The sequence below is a fragment of the Pelophylax lessonae genome, assembly GCF_965119305.1.
Source record: "Pelophylax lessonae genome assembly, chromosome: 7".
In the NCBI taxonomy this organism is placed as follows: domain Eukaryota; kingdom Metazoa; phylum Chordata; class Amphibia; order Anura; family Ranidae; genus Pelophylax; species Pelophylax lessonae.
The window spans coordinates 163070282-163085694 of NC_138774.1; the positions used below are offsets into that span (position 1 = coordinate 163070282).

Genomic DNA, 15413 nt, shown 5'->3' on the forward strand with positions numbered 1-15413 from the left:
TTCTCATCCCAACATCAGTGCCTGACCTCACAAATACACTTCTGGAAGAATGGTCAAACATTCCCATAGACACACTCCTAATCTTTGTGGACATCCTTCTCAGAAGAGTTGAAGCTTTTGTAGTTGCAATGGGTGGGCAAACTCACTATTGAACCCTATGGACTAAGACTGGATGCCATTAAAGTTCATGTGTGTAAAGGCAGGTGTCCCAATACTTTTGACAATATACTGTATATATATATATATATATATATATATATATATATATATATATATATATATATATATGTGTGTGTGTGTGTGTGCATAGTGTATAGTTTCTAAAGCCTAAACATTTTTTGCATTTAGATAAAAAATGTTTAGGCATCAGCAACCCCCCCCTTCAGCCTCCCTTTTACTTACCCGATCCCTCAGTCGATCCAACACTGTGCACATCTGCAGTTCTTCTCTCCCATCATTTTTGGGTCCTGTTGGCTTTGTTGGGGCACCGGGAGTGATGACCCAGTGCTGTCAATCAAAGCCAGTGATGAAGGTGTGGGGGTGGGGCCAAGTCTCGGGCACAAACACACACGAGTGCCCACATGGGAAGTGGCTTCCTATGGAGGTACTGGGCAGAGACCAGGGGCCCCAAAAAGAGGAGATTCTATTGCATTGAGCAGGTAAGTATAGACATGTTTATTTTTGTTTTTAAACATTTTTACCTTTACAATCAATTTAAATTAAAGGGTAAATGTGGACAGTCTTTGGACAACAAACTATTTACATATTCTTAATAGGCAGTAAAAGTACTTTAAACAAGCCATCCCTGATTTCCCTAACTGTTTTAATGTGAATCTATTCATATAAAAAAGCTAAGATTTTAATGCCTATGTTGTGAAGTTTAAAAATTAATTACTTCACAATATTTATTGATACGGAGATAAACATGGGCTTTTTATTTAAAAATACTTTTACTGCATGTTCAGAATATGTAAATATTTTAGTGTGTATGATTTAGGCACATGTTTATTTTAAGCTCATTTGCCTAGCTCTGGAACTTCAAGGGTTAGTACCTGGTAAAGTGGTACATTCTGCATACTCCGACATGTTATTTCCAACTCTTTTCTGCTAACGGAACTGATCTTATCTCAACTGAACTGCTTTACCTATTCTGAAGCACAATTTACACCACCACTTCAAAGCTTGCACATCCACTAGAGACGTTCACCTAGTACAAACCAGAGAATCAGACCTGAATACCTTTGCCAATTTTAAATTCACTCATGCTCTTAATTGTGTACTTTTTTGTGACTTTAAAAATGTGTTTACTTTGCAGACACAAAAAAAAAAAAAAAAAAAAAACTTGCCACACTTCTGTTTCGTGCTTTTAGAATCAAGTTAAAACTTTGTTAACTCTAACACCTGTACATAATTTACAGAAATAACTTGTTTTTGTACTACCTAAGTATATAATTGGCTTCTGTTCAGTGAGACATGCAAGAAAAGCTAAAATATATACCAAATATGAGCCATGATAAAACAAATTTACCAGTCAATGGTCTGGGTATGTGGATAGTTAGTGTTCATTGAGAGAGATACTGAATAACCAGGAAGGAAAATTAGGTCACACATGACAGTTTATATATTTGCATGGTATTACAGTACAGTAACATTTTTGATTGAGAGTAACTTGGTTTGAGAGCATTTTGCAAGACCAGCAAATTTTTTTTATAAGTTTTGACTTGATAAACAAGCACTGTCATGATATACAAGTAGCATTACGTCACAACTGAGTATAAAAGAGAAGAAAGGCGCCTCTAAGTGTAGCAAAATGGTTACATTTAATAAAGTTAGCAACTCATATGGTTAATGATTAAAGGGGCACATCTAAGTATGCAGGCATCTGGGGTAAAGCTGTCCACACAGATCGTCCTCCACACCGCCATCAACATCATCCCTTCCATGCTACACTTCATGAGTGCTTCAAGCCTCGCTTTCAGATTGCTCTTCTGCAGGGTAGTCTTCCTGGTCATGATTGGCGGTGAGGAGCATGGTATATGTGGACAGCTTTACCCCGAATGCCTGCATACCTAGATGTGCCGCTTTTTATTATCAACCATGTGAGTTGCTAAATGTTGAACCTTCATTAAATGTGACCATATTGCTACACTTATGCCTCGTAGACACGTTCAGATAATCATACAAAAAAAAAAAAATCGCTTTCGACTTGATCGCACTATAATCTGATTGTTAATACATAGCTTTCCACAGCCGATCACGACAGTTCGTCTAACAAAATCTGAAGGGACCAACACGAAAACTTCTGTCGTACGATAGCCTAGCGAACGACAATAGTTTAATTAGTACAGTATGCGTCCACTAAAAATCGACAGACAAAGACCACGCATGATAGGAAACACGAATATAACCCAGAAAAAGCATGGCTGCCATTGTTTTTGTTTTGCACTATTCGATACCTAGTTACATAACCAGGGATTTTTTCCACAAGTACGCATTGTTTATTTCGATATTAATATCATGCAACAAAATGCGAACGATAAGGCCCCGTTCACATAGCAGCGACGCTACTTCCCGGGGCGACCTCCGAGGTCGCGGCGCACTGCTCGCCCTGCGACCTCTGAGCGGCCGGCACGGACTTCATAACATCGAAGTCTATGACGGTCGCCTCCAGGTCGCCCCAAAGAAGCTCCGGACCCTTTTTCTAAGTCGGAGCGACTTGTGTCGCTCCTATTAGAACGGGTCCGCAGCTTCCCTATGGGAGGCGACCTACGGCGACCTGTGAGGCGACCAGGTCGCCTCACAGGTCGCCCCAGTGTGAACGGGGACTAAGTCGTACCATTATCTGAACGTGTGTACGAGGCAATAGAGGCACCTTTCTTCTCTTTTATACTCTGTAGCTCCTGCTGGATTTTGCTTCTAATACCGCCATTTGTGGATGGACATTTTATGGTTACAAAGCCTATCACACTGCTATAATCTTTTTGTATGGACTATAAACTGAAGGACTTATGAAGAAATGGTTGTGAAACGAATCATCTGAGTTTCCGTTATTTCGTATGAGGAAATCGGCTTTGATATAAGAGTGCTTTGAATTACAAGCATGTTTCCAGAACGAATTAGGCTCGCAATCCAAGGTTTTATTGTACTTCTGTTTTCCCACTGATTCAAATATTTAATGTCCAGTTTTGCCTAAATAAACAGCCAGATAAGGATTTTGTGTAGATAGTTGTAACAGAACATAATCATTATAATAATTATATTGTACAGTACATTAAGGCTCCATTCACACCTGAGCATATCTTTTTCAGGCTTTTTTTGGGGCTTTTTTTCTGGCTTTATTCAGGCGTTTTTTCTGGCTTTTTTTCAGGCGTTTTTGTAGGCAGGCATTGACATCTAACAAAAACGCCTGTAATCTGCCAAAAAAGAAGCTCAGGTACTTTTTTGAGCTTCAGGCTTTTTGCTTCAGGTGACAAAACGCTCAGATGTGAACAGGGGCCACATGAATGGGATTTTGCCTGTTGGGCGTTTTGAGACTTCAGAGATGGTCGTTTTACGAGCTAAAATACGCTCAGGTGTGAACAGGGCCTAAAGCCACATGCTGCTGTTAGTTTTAAGCAGGGCTTTTTTTCAGCGGGAACGCGGGGGAACGCAGTTCCGGCACCTCTAGCACTGAATGTATGCCATGGCAAGGGGTGCTGGAGGGTCTACTGATGCTGGATCTATTGATGCTGGAGGGGATCTATTTTTGGATGGCAATCTATTGTTGCTGGTGGAGGATCTTTTGATACTGTGGGTTAATTGTTGCTGGAAGGGATCTACTGTTTGGGGAGGGGGTCTACTGTTGCTGGCTGCTAGAGAGCCTATTGATGCTGGCTGCTGGGAGATCTTTTGCTGCTGCTGGGGGTCTATTGCTGCTGGGGGGGTATATTGCTGATGGCTGTGGGGGGTCAATTTTATTGCTTTTCTTGTTATCATAACCAAATTCCATACATTCCACTACAAAATTATACTTGGCTCTATATTCTCTAAAAGGGGCTGTACTGGAAGCTGGGAATGGGGTGGATCCAAGTGTCGGTGCTCAGAGGTGGAACCAAGGGTTAGTGCTCGAAGGTGGGTAGGGGGCGGAGACACAGAGTAACTTAGAAAAGGGAGTTCCTGAACCTTTTCTCTGAGAAAAAAAAGCCCTGGTTTTAAGACTTCTTAGCAAGTAAACAAATATTGCATTATAAACTTCCAAGTTAATCAGATATATTTTTCTTAATGTTTACCATTACAATAAACTTTTAGCTGGCAACATTTCATACAGTTAAGCCTAGTACACATGCAACGAATTTCCGCCGACCGGTCGTCCATCTTTTGTCCAGAGTGGTGTTTTGTTGGTTGAAATGCGCCTAGACTGCACACGAATTTTCCCGCCCGACAAAATTCTACTTCAGAAGTGATGTCATGTGTTGGTTTGCTTTCTTTGTGTTCTTTCTTCTCTGAGCATGCCCAGTCTTGCTCATAAGATTTTTCCCTGTTGAAATCTGTACTGACTGCACGAAAATCGGACGTGTTTTGACGGAGGACAAAAATTTTATAGCGTGCACACCAGATTTTTTTCGGCCGAAAACTCAGAGTCGGTTGTCGGAAGCATCATACTAACAAGCCAAAAATCGGCAGATTGGTCGTCGGAAGAAAATTCCCGGCGGAATTTCGACTCGTGTGTACGGGCCTTAAGGCTCCATGTACACGGAACGTTGTAAATGGCCATTTAGGAGCAGTCGGGCGTTTTTTTCCGAAGCCGCTGAACCCACCAGCATGTTATCTTATCTGCCCATGTACACAGGGTCGTTTACAGTCATTTGCAGGCAGTTGAGTTCAGGGACGTTTTTTGGAACGCAATTATTTGCGTTCGAAAGTGTGTTTCCCGGCGTTTCAAACGCAAAAACGGGGCCGAACACGACCGAACGTGATGAAGTACGTTCAGCCACGTTATACGTTTTTTTTTCTTCCATTCAAAATCAATGGTTCCCTATGGAAGGATGATCCGACTTGCGGCGCAACTTGCGCTGTGAGAATCTTGAGGGGGAACTCCATGTCAAAAATGGGAAAAAAACTGTGTGGGGGTCCCCACCAGGTTCCAAACCAGGCCCTTAGGGTCTGGTATGGAATTTGAGGGTAGCCCCACGCCTAAAAAACGGCATGGGGTCCCCCCAATAATCCATACCAGACCCTTATCCGAGCACGCAGCCCGATAGGGCAGGAAGGGGGAGGGGACGAATGAGTGGCCCCACCCCCCCTGGACCATACCAGGCCACATGCCCTCAACATGGGGGGGTGTTGGTGCTTTGGGGCAGGGGGAGCTCTGCACCCCCCACCTCAAAGCACCTTGCCCCATGTTGATGGGGACAAGGGCCTCATCCCCACAACCCTGGCCGGTGGTTGTGGGGGTCTGCGGGCAGGGGGCTCATCGGAATCTGGAAGCCCCCTTTAACAAGGGTGGCCCCCCAGATCCCAGACCTCCTCCCTATGTGAATGGGTATGGGGTACACTGTACCCCTACCCATTCACCCCACAAAAGGCAGTGTATGGAAATAACGACAGGAGACATTTTGGAAACTTTATTAAAAATCTTCATCCGGACTTCTCAGCTCTGGTCCTCTCCCTCTCCGGTCTTCTTGTCTTCTGCTCTTTTGCTGTCCGCTCTTCTGCTGTCCAATCTTCTGCTCTTTTGCCCTTGGCTTTTCTTCTTCCTCCGGTCCTCCTCCGACGCTGTCCCCGGTGATTATGCCGGTCTCTGCAGCTTGTTATATAGCCATTAGGGGCGTGGCCTCCCGATGACGTCATCAGGAGACCACGCCCCCTCATGTCACAGATGACAGGGAGGGGGTCCGGGATCTGGGGGGCCATCCTTGTTAAAGGGGGCTTCCAGATTCTGATGAGCCCCCTGCCCGCAGACCCCCACAACCACCGGCCAGGGTTGTGGGGATGAGGCCCTTGTCCCCATCAACATGGGGGCAAGGTGCTTTGAGGTGGGGGTGCAGAGCTCCCCCTGCCCCAAAGCACCAACACCCCCCCATGTTGAGGGCATGTGACCTGGTATGGTCTGGGGGGGTGGGGCCGCTCGCTCGTCCCCTCCCCCTTCCTGCCCTATCGGGCTGCGTGCTCGGATAAGGGTCTGGTATGGATTTTGGGGAAACCCCACGCAGTTTTTTCGGTGTGGGGCTACCCTCAAATTCCATACCAGACCCTAAGGGCCTGGTTTGGAACCTGGGGGGGACCCCCATGCAATTTTTTTTCCATTTTTGGCATGGAGTTCCCCCTCAAGATTCTCACAGCGCAAGTCGCGCCGCAGGTCGGATCATCCTGATCCGACTTGCGGTGCGACTTTTATTCAAATCAATAGGCTCCCATAGGGAACCATTGATTTTGAATGGAGGCAGAAAAAACGCTGCTAAAAGCAACGTGGCCAAACGTGCAATAACGCCAATGGAAAAAGCTACTGAAAGCACGTTTAACAGCTGCTTTTTCCCGGCATCAGAACTAGCTTTGCAGCACGTTTTTTCTAACGTCCCGTGTACATGGAGCCTGACTCCATTTATGTTAGTAATCCAGCCTTGTCAATAATCGTTGGCAATACCCAGCCTGCACAGGAAAAGACAGACTACAGTATATTAGAAAGCTGTGTCAGTTGCAGAGTGTATGAAAGCATTGCACAGTTCATGAGGAAATCTTTGTATTGGTTACTCATGGTCTGTTATGGTTAAAAGCATGGGTGAATCTTGTAGTCACCTATAACGATCTTTGGTCAACCTCAGTGTAGATCAAAACTAGTCGTTTTTGAATATGCCCCACACGCTAACAAAAAAGAGGAACCACTAAATTGAAAAGTTTTAGCGAAATAGAAAGGATGTGTAAGGTCAAATGCACAAAGTGGAGCACAGTGACACACTTACAAACACAAATTTCTCTTTCAGCTGAACTTTTAAACTGTAAAAAAATATATAGAGTACAGTATTTCAGGTCAGATTAGGATCCTGAAAATACTGAAAACTACTGAAACTAACACCAAATACTATGTTCATTAGAACAAATTCAAAGTAATAGCTGACTTACATGTAAAGCTTTGCATCAAATGGTAATGTATGAATTGATTTACCTAAAAGAGTTATTTTGAAATGTGATGGTTTATATAGTTTAGTGAAAACCTAAGCTTAGTGTTCAAAAATGATTGCAGTAACTGAATGGTCCACAGCAATCTGGCAACCCCTTCTTTCCATAATTTCCCTGGTTTAAGTAACCAAACATTCACAAACTTGGATGTAAATTGATCACAAGTGTCTTCTGGTTGCAATAAAGTATTCTTTAAGAATTTCATCTAATTGTCAATTGTTTGGTTGCTCAAATCGAGAAAATCATTAAAACTGTAAGCAGCAGATTTTCGTGGAATTTGAAATGCTTGTTGGAAGCTAATGGAAAGTTTTAAAATTAATTAATATATGGCCAGAAGTTTTCTAGCAATTTCAACTTTTTTTCTAACCACTGTTTGGTCACAAAAAAACAAGGGAATAAATAAAAGCCTTTTTTAATTTGAGGTAGAGTGGAGAAAAGATACTTTTCTATCAGGCTTTTCCGTCTGTTACCCCATTTTGGAGATTTTCCCTCACTTCCAGTCCATGTGAAACTCATACTAAAAATAGGGTAAATTGGTTGTCATTGGGACAGGAAGGTTATGATTAACCCTTTCTTATTCTACTAAAAATGTGTTTCCGATTGTGTTCTCAAAGGAGAAAGTTCCCTTCATTTCCTTTCTGGCAGGAGATGAAGGGAAATCTCCCCACTAGGAGCACAGATAGCAAGAAAAACCTAGTGGGGGCTCTAACCCTTCCCCAAAAAATTAAAGGAACACTTTTAAATCAGAGTATAGCATCAAGTCATTTAAACTCCTGGGATATTGATCTGGTCAATTAATTAGCAGAGGTGGTTGTTAATCAGCTTCAACGGATTTGCTGGTAATTAAATTAACAGATGTACTAGATGGGCAACAATGAGATGACCTCCAAAACAGGAATAGTTTTACAGGTAAAGGCCACTGACATTTATTACCCTGCTCATTTTTTTCTGACAGTTTTTTACTAGTTTTGCATTTGGCTAGGCTCATTATCACTACTGGTAGCATGAGGTGATACCTGGACCCTATAAAGGCTGCAAAGGCAATCCAACTCCTCCAGAATGGCACATCAATACATGCAGATGCCTGAAGGTTTGCTGTGTCTCCATGCATTGTCTCAAGAGCATGGAGGAGATTCCAAAAGACAGGCAGTTACTCTAGGAGAGTTTGACAGGGCCATAGAAGGTCTTTAACCCATTAGCAGGACCAGTATCTGCTCCTTTGTGCAAGGAGAATCAGGGTGAGCACTGCCACTGCCCTACAAATGAATGGTGTAAATATCTCTGACCAAACAGAGAGTGGGTGGCCTGAGGGCCTGATGTCCTCTAGTGGGCCCTGTGCTTACTGCCCAACACTGTGGAGCTGGATTGGCATTTGCTTCTGAGCACCAGAATTGTCAGGTCCACTGGTGCCCTGTGCTTATCACAGGTGAGAGCAGGTTCACTCTGAGCACATGTGACAGACGTGAAGGGGTCTTGAGAAGCCATGGAGAATGTTATGCTGCTTATAACATTGTTCAGCATGACCAGTTTGGTGGTGGGTCAGTGATTGTCTGGGGAGGCATATCCATGGAGGGACGCACAAACCTCTACAGCCTAGACAATGGCACCCTGACTGCCATTAGGTATCAGGATGAAATCCTTGCACCCATTGTCAGACCCTACGCTAGTGCAGTGGGTTCCTGGTTCCTCCTGGTGCATGACAATGCCCGGCCTTATGCGGCAAGAGTATGCAGCCAGTTGCTTGAGGATGAAGGAATTGATACCATTAAATGGCCCCCACGCTCGCCTTTTGCCTAAATCCAATAGAACCGCTCTGGGACATTATGTTTCAGTCCATACAACACTCCCAGATTGCACCTCTGCCTCTTCAGGAGCTCAATGATGCCCTGGTCCAGATTTGGGAGGAAATACCCCAGGACCCCATCTGTTGTCACATTAGGAGCGTGCCCCAATGTTGTAAGGCATGTATACAGGCGGTCCCCGGGTTACAAACAAGATAGGGTCTGTAGGTTTGTTCTTACGTCTAATTTGTTTGTAAGTTGGAACAGGTACATTTTTAAGTATAGCCTCCTATATTTTTAGTTTTTTTTTGGATAGAATAGGGAAGGGTTAACACCCCTGTAACATTTGTTTTGTTGTCTCTATCCCTGTTCAGAAGATTTCACCTCACTTTCTGTCCCTATGACAACTGAATTTTGAAAATGTTGTGTTGTTGTGAAAACAAGGATTATTGATAAAGCTTCAGTGGAAACACCTTTTTCCCATGAGAACTCTTACAGGAGTGAATTTCCCTTCCTAGGGCTAGATTTCTCCTCACTTCCTGTTTTCTCTCTCCGTTTGTAAGTAGTAATCGTTTGTAAGTCAGATGTTTGTAACCTGGGGACCGCCTGTACTAGCACGTGGAAGCCATACAAACTACTAAGTACCATTTTGAGTTGCTGCAATGTAATTTCAGCAAAATGGACTAGCCTGCTGCATCATTTCTTCACTTTGATTTTCGGGGTGTCTTTGAATTCAGCCCTTTGTAGGTTAATAATTTTAATTTCCATCAAATGATGTGGCATCCTTTTGTTCCTAACATTACCCAGTCCATATCAGTATAGATATCCAGCATATTTTCCCCATTGAGATCTGATATGTTTTCAAAGTGTTCCTTTCATTTTTGTGAGCAGTGTGTGTGTGTGTGTGTGTGTGTGTATATATATATATATATATATATATGAACAGGTTATACTTAACTTCTTTGCGCAATAGTATTACACAGAGCAGTCCTCTACTGGGGTCCCCCACCAGTGCTCCTGGCTCTCCCTCTTCTCCATGTGCCACTACAAGAAGCAGTTTGTGAATTGGGCTGTGTGTGTCCATAGACACACACAGCAGTGCTCGGCCTTGCCCCCCCGCTCTCTGTTCACAGGATCTAATTGACAGCAGCAGTAGCCATGGGCTCCCGCTGCTCCCTCTCTGTTCTGTGAATAGAGAGAAACACTGCAGACAGGGATAGAGAAGAATCTTGTGAGGATTCAGATTTAGGAGGAGGAGGAGATTATACAAATAATGGGACATTTTTTATCTTAATGCAGGGAATGCATTAAGGTAAAAAAGCAATGCCTTTACAACCACTGTAAGTGTAGATAATCATTTTTTACTATCTTGTATTTTGCTGTCTTTGTATTTGTATCATATCATGATTCTGGGTCATGGCTTCTTATGTTGGAGGAGTATAGTTTGTTTGTCATAGCACTCACTTTTTTTGCTATTGTTAGGTGTCATCACCGACAAGAAAGGAAGTGCTGAGTATTTACTTTTGTTTCAGGTGAAAGGAAAATCAATGTGCTTTCACCATAAGTAGAGCACATCTTGCTTTGTATACTAAATATAAGCATGAAATAAGATATCCAGGTGTGCAAGTTGCATAGCTCTACAGTAGCTTTACAGTTGGTCAGAATTGAAATGCTTATCCACAGCTCGATAATTGGATAGATTTGATTTTGTTATGTATGCATCTTGTATCTAATGACTGGAAAGGTGGACGAATTCATGCAAGGATACCTTTTGTTTTGCTGGTGGTCATCATATCTAGCTTGCAATATTTTATTTTCCAGGGAAATATTGTTTCTGAGCCATGTTGAGATTGTCATAGAAATGCTGTCGATATTCTGTACTTAATTATATAGCAATTCTTTGTGCTTAATTAAAGTATAGTGTGTTACACATGAGTTCTTTTTTGTTGCTTGTATTTATGCCAAAATATGTTAACAAAGTGTTTGTCCTCTTCTTCTGCATTTACTTCTACATACTTAAGACAGATGTTCTCTAACACGCCATGGCCAGTGTGAGTTAAAGTAAAAGTATCAATATATCATTGAATGTAGAAAAAGTTCTGAATAATGCGGGAGACAATAGTCACATAGCATAGCTGTTGTCTAATTTCTAAAAACAGTTACAGGGTTTTCTTAAAAAAAAAAAAATAAATCTCTTTTTCTGCCTATTAGGCCTCATTCACATGGACACTGAGCCACGTATACTGTAAGCTGGCCTTCTTTTTTTCTAGCATTTCTGGACTCCAGATGCTGCAGGCAGGCAGATCATTCAAGTCAATCAGAATACAGTGCAAACACAGCTACTGGTCATTCTGGGGGAGATTTACTAAAATTGGTGTAATCAGAATCAGGCGCAGCTGTGCATGGTAGCCTATTCAGCTTCTAACCTCAGCTTTTTCATTTAAGCTTTGGTAATTAAACCTGGAAACTGATTGGTTTCTATGCAGAAGTGAGCCTGATTTTGCACTTTCAATAAACCCCAATGTGACAGACATGAAGAAGTGCATGGGAACCTCTGATTGCATACTGTCTACATTCAGGGCTCCTCAACTGCACCGCACCTGCACACCTGTCACATTAGGATGAGCAGCTGTGTCCGGGCAATCACTGTGTCCTATAAGGCTTGAATGGACTACCTGTGTACAGCACCTGGAGTCTACTGAAAAAAATGGCTTCTTCGCGGTAAACAGGCTTCAGCACTCATGTAAACAAGGCCTTATATTAAATCTTTATTATTTCATTGATGGCAGTGGTTCCCCATCCGGGGAGGATTGGAGGTGCCCTGTCCGGAGATTTGTTTGGTACTGGCTTCAAGTTATCCTTGTCATTATATGGACCGGCAGGCTTATTCACCTTTGGGCCTGCATGTCTAGCTTATAAATGATTGGGTGATTTAACCATATCAATGTGACTTTCTTACAAATACTCATTACCAGTTCTTTGGACACTTTTTGGCATCATACTCCACCTCCTCGTTATCTATTTTTTATCCTATTGGCTTGTGTTGAATCATTAGTTGGATATACCCAGAATAAATGTACCAGTAGCTCCAAAGGAAGCTGTTCTCCAAGCGAAACATGTAGAGCAATCTGGCTACATGAATTATCTACAGATTAGATGTTGCACAAGTGGACCTCAGGGACGACAGTACAAGCCTTTGTCATCGTCTATGAGACCTATATGAAGTGACGTATACACTTAGATACTTACTGTATTTAATCTATTCTGCATATCCCTGTATTAACATTGTGATTGCTGAACTACTGTTACATATGCCTATTTGAGGCAAATCACTTTTTGTATGTTTATGTTCTGCTATTCCCTTTGTTTATTTTTTAATTGTCAATTAATAAAAAATTTATTTTTAAACTAACTAGTGCCTATAAAGTCCATACTTCCCCAACAATTTCTATTTTATTATTTCATAGATATTGCCCTTTGATCACTATTTATGTTTTGAACAGATTCATACATAATAAGTGAAAATCTAATGATTCATGTATACATATACTTGTAGTATCCAAAGGCTTTATACATATGGGCTTTTAGAATGTGAAAAAGCAATGTGCACAAAAAGCTTTTACAACGCATTGTTAAAATTTTCAACAAACTTCAATCAGCTTTGTAGAAGCTTTTAAAGCAACCTTCATCTCTATATTTGGGAAGTAAACACAGATTATAATAGAAGTGCTGGCTGTTGTTGCTTGCAGGCTTAAGCACAACATAGATATGCTAAACTCATAGAAATAGGCAGAAAATGTATATTTTTTAAATAAAAACCTAGTAAAATCTCTAGAAATCATTGGCAGCCCACAGCTATGCATGTGCAATTCTTCTGTTTTCTCCAGCACCATCCAGAACTTTGGCTTCAGTTTAGAATGTCTGGACTCAATGATATATATATATATACTTTATATCATGCATGCCATGCCCAGTATGGCAACATATGCACTACACAAGTAGATAAACACTGACCAACCATATCACATGTAACATGCTTTGCTGCACTCTATCACCGAGAATAAGTCTACAATCAAGCACAGCATAGCGCACAAAGCTTGAGTTCACCATTTCGACATATTTTCACTAGTCTTGATTTAAAGACAGACTGGTCATTGTACAGTCATCGTCTTCTTTATATATTGTTGCATAGGGGTAAGTGGGCCAGATCTACAAATGTGGACTGTGTTGCAAGTTGCAGTTGGCAACCTTGAATGGTGATGAATCTATATTTTTTTCAATTTGCTGTCCCGTTAAATGAGATGACCTGACCTAAGTATTTTGGAGGTAACTTGTCAAGGACAGAATTGCTCCAGGAGCTAGGTGTATTTTAAATCATTTAATTGTATTTACCTAAATGTTAAAACCTCTTAAATATTGATATCCACATATAAATGCAAATCATTTGTCGATATGAATGTTTACAACATTTTTGGAATCCTATTTGATGCACAAAGATCAGATTTGAATACAATATTCAGACGAAGGGTTGATCGCAGTTGTGACCTGATTCAGGCTCATTTTTGTTCAAAGATCACCCTCCAAAAGTATCAATTTATTTTCAGGTACAAATTGCAATGGATATATATATATATTTTTTTTAAAGCATTCAACATTCCAACCCCTTCACTGTCTCAACAGAATTGGTCCCAGTGGAGAACTATCCTATATCCAAACAGGGCAGAAAGGGGAAGGTTACATCTCAGGAGAAGGTTCTTAGAGTTGGATCTAAACAATAGGGAAACTGGAGATCTATGAAAAAACACCATACTTTTTATCCCTAAGTAAAGCAAAATGATTACTATTTTGAAGATTTTTTTCTTTAAGTGATTAGTCATTTAGATTACATTTAGAGAATTAAATGAGTACTTACAGGACACACAAACAATACACTCCAGGCATTGTCTCACTGTCACGTAGCAGAAAACTCCCATCCTTTCCAGCTTCACTCAAGAGCCTCTCTCCGATCTCACGACTAATCTTCCCATGGTAAACTGACACAGTATCCATTTCTACACAGACCAGGAAAGAATATTTTTGCTGGTGGTTGAATATAGAAAAAGGTTAATTGAACTCATCAAGCCTCTAGACAAACAAAATAGTGCAGGCTGATGCAGGAATTCACACCTAGAAGTGTCAAAAATTACATAATGTCCCTCCCACACACCAGCTTCAGTGTGGAACAGATCACTGCTTAATCTACATTTATACAGTATATAAAAAGTATACCAAACATTCTAAAAATAGCAATATTTCCATTCTATTTAAAGCATTGTGGAAATAAATATGAGGGTACAGTGGATATGTGTGCATCGCTATATGGTAGAGTTCTCAAAAATATGTTGTGTCTTGAAAAGGAAAATCTGATCAGAAAGAGGAAGATGGCTATTCCTTTCTAATTCCCTTCTGCAAATGCTTGTTGCTTAGCTGCCATAATGATCCAGTGGCTTTGATCATTTTCAAGTACTGACCCAGAACAAGTAAACAGATCACAAGTTCTGACTTTATTCTGCATGCTTGTTCCCGTTCAGCCCCAAAAAACAGTCATGCAAACAAAATTCTTATAAGCAATGGTAGCCCTCTTTTTTGTTTTAGTAAATGTTTCCTTTAGGCAATGCTTCCCCAAATGTTCCTTGTGTATATTACATTCACACTGGTATATGTTTTGGAATAATTAAATGCATTTCATAAATACAATTATTAAAATGTCTTTGCATTTTGCGGCATTTTTATGATGTTTTTTTTTTTAAAGCAATTTTATATATAATTTATATATATATATATATATATATATATATATATATATATATATATATATATACACACACACACACAGTATCTCACAAAAGTGAGTACAACCCTCACATTTTTGTAAATATTTTCTTATATCTTTTTATGTGACAACACTGAAGAAATGACACTTTGCTACAATGTAAAGTAGTGAGTGTACAGCTTGTATAACAGTGTAAATTTGCTGTCCCCTCAAAATAACTCAACACACAGCCATAAATGTCTAAACTGCTGGCAACAAAAGTGAGTACACCCCTAAGTGCAAATGTCCAAATTGGGCCCAAATTGTCAATATTATGTGTGGCCACCATTATTTTCCAGCACTGCCTTAACCCTCTTGGGCGTGGTGTTTTTACCACAGCTTCACAGGTTGTCACTGGAGTCCTCTTCCACTTTTCCATGATGACATCACGGAGCTGGTGGATATTAGAGACCTTGCGCTCCTCCATCTTCCGTTTCATGATACCCCACAGATGCACAATAGGGTTTAGGTCTGGAGACATGCTTGGCCAGTCCATCACATTTACCCTCAGCCTTTTAGCAAGGCAGTGGTCGTCTTGGAGGTGTGTTTGGGGTCATCATCATGTTGGAATACTGCCCTGTGGCCTAGTCTCCGAAGGGAGGGGATCATGCTCTGCTTCAGTATAT

General features: G+C 41.2%; 1 protein-coding gene across 1 annotated transcript in view; it reads right to left on the minus strand.

Moving 5' to 3' along the window:
- SH2D1A (SH2 domain containing 1A) overlaps positions 1-14068 on the minus strand; it is a gene marked incomplete at its 3' end in the record, with an annotated part of 55577 nt that extends 41509 nt beyond the window's left edge. The window contains exon 1 of the mRNA XM_082264182.1: positions 13849-14068. Coding sequence (XP_082120308.1) covers positions 13849-13985 — 137 coding nt within the window. The 5' untranslated portion in view covers positions 13986-14068. The remainder of the gene's footprint in view (positions 1-13848) is intronic.
- Positions 14069-15413: the final 1345 nt, after the last annotated feature.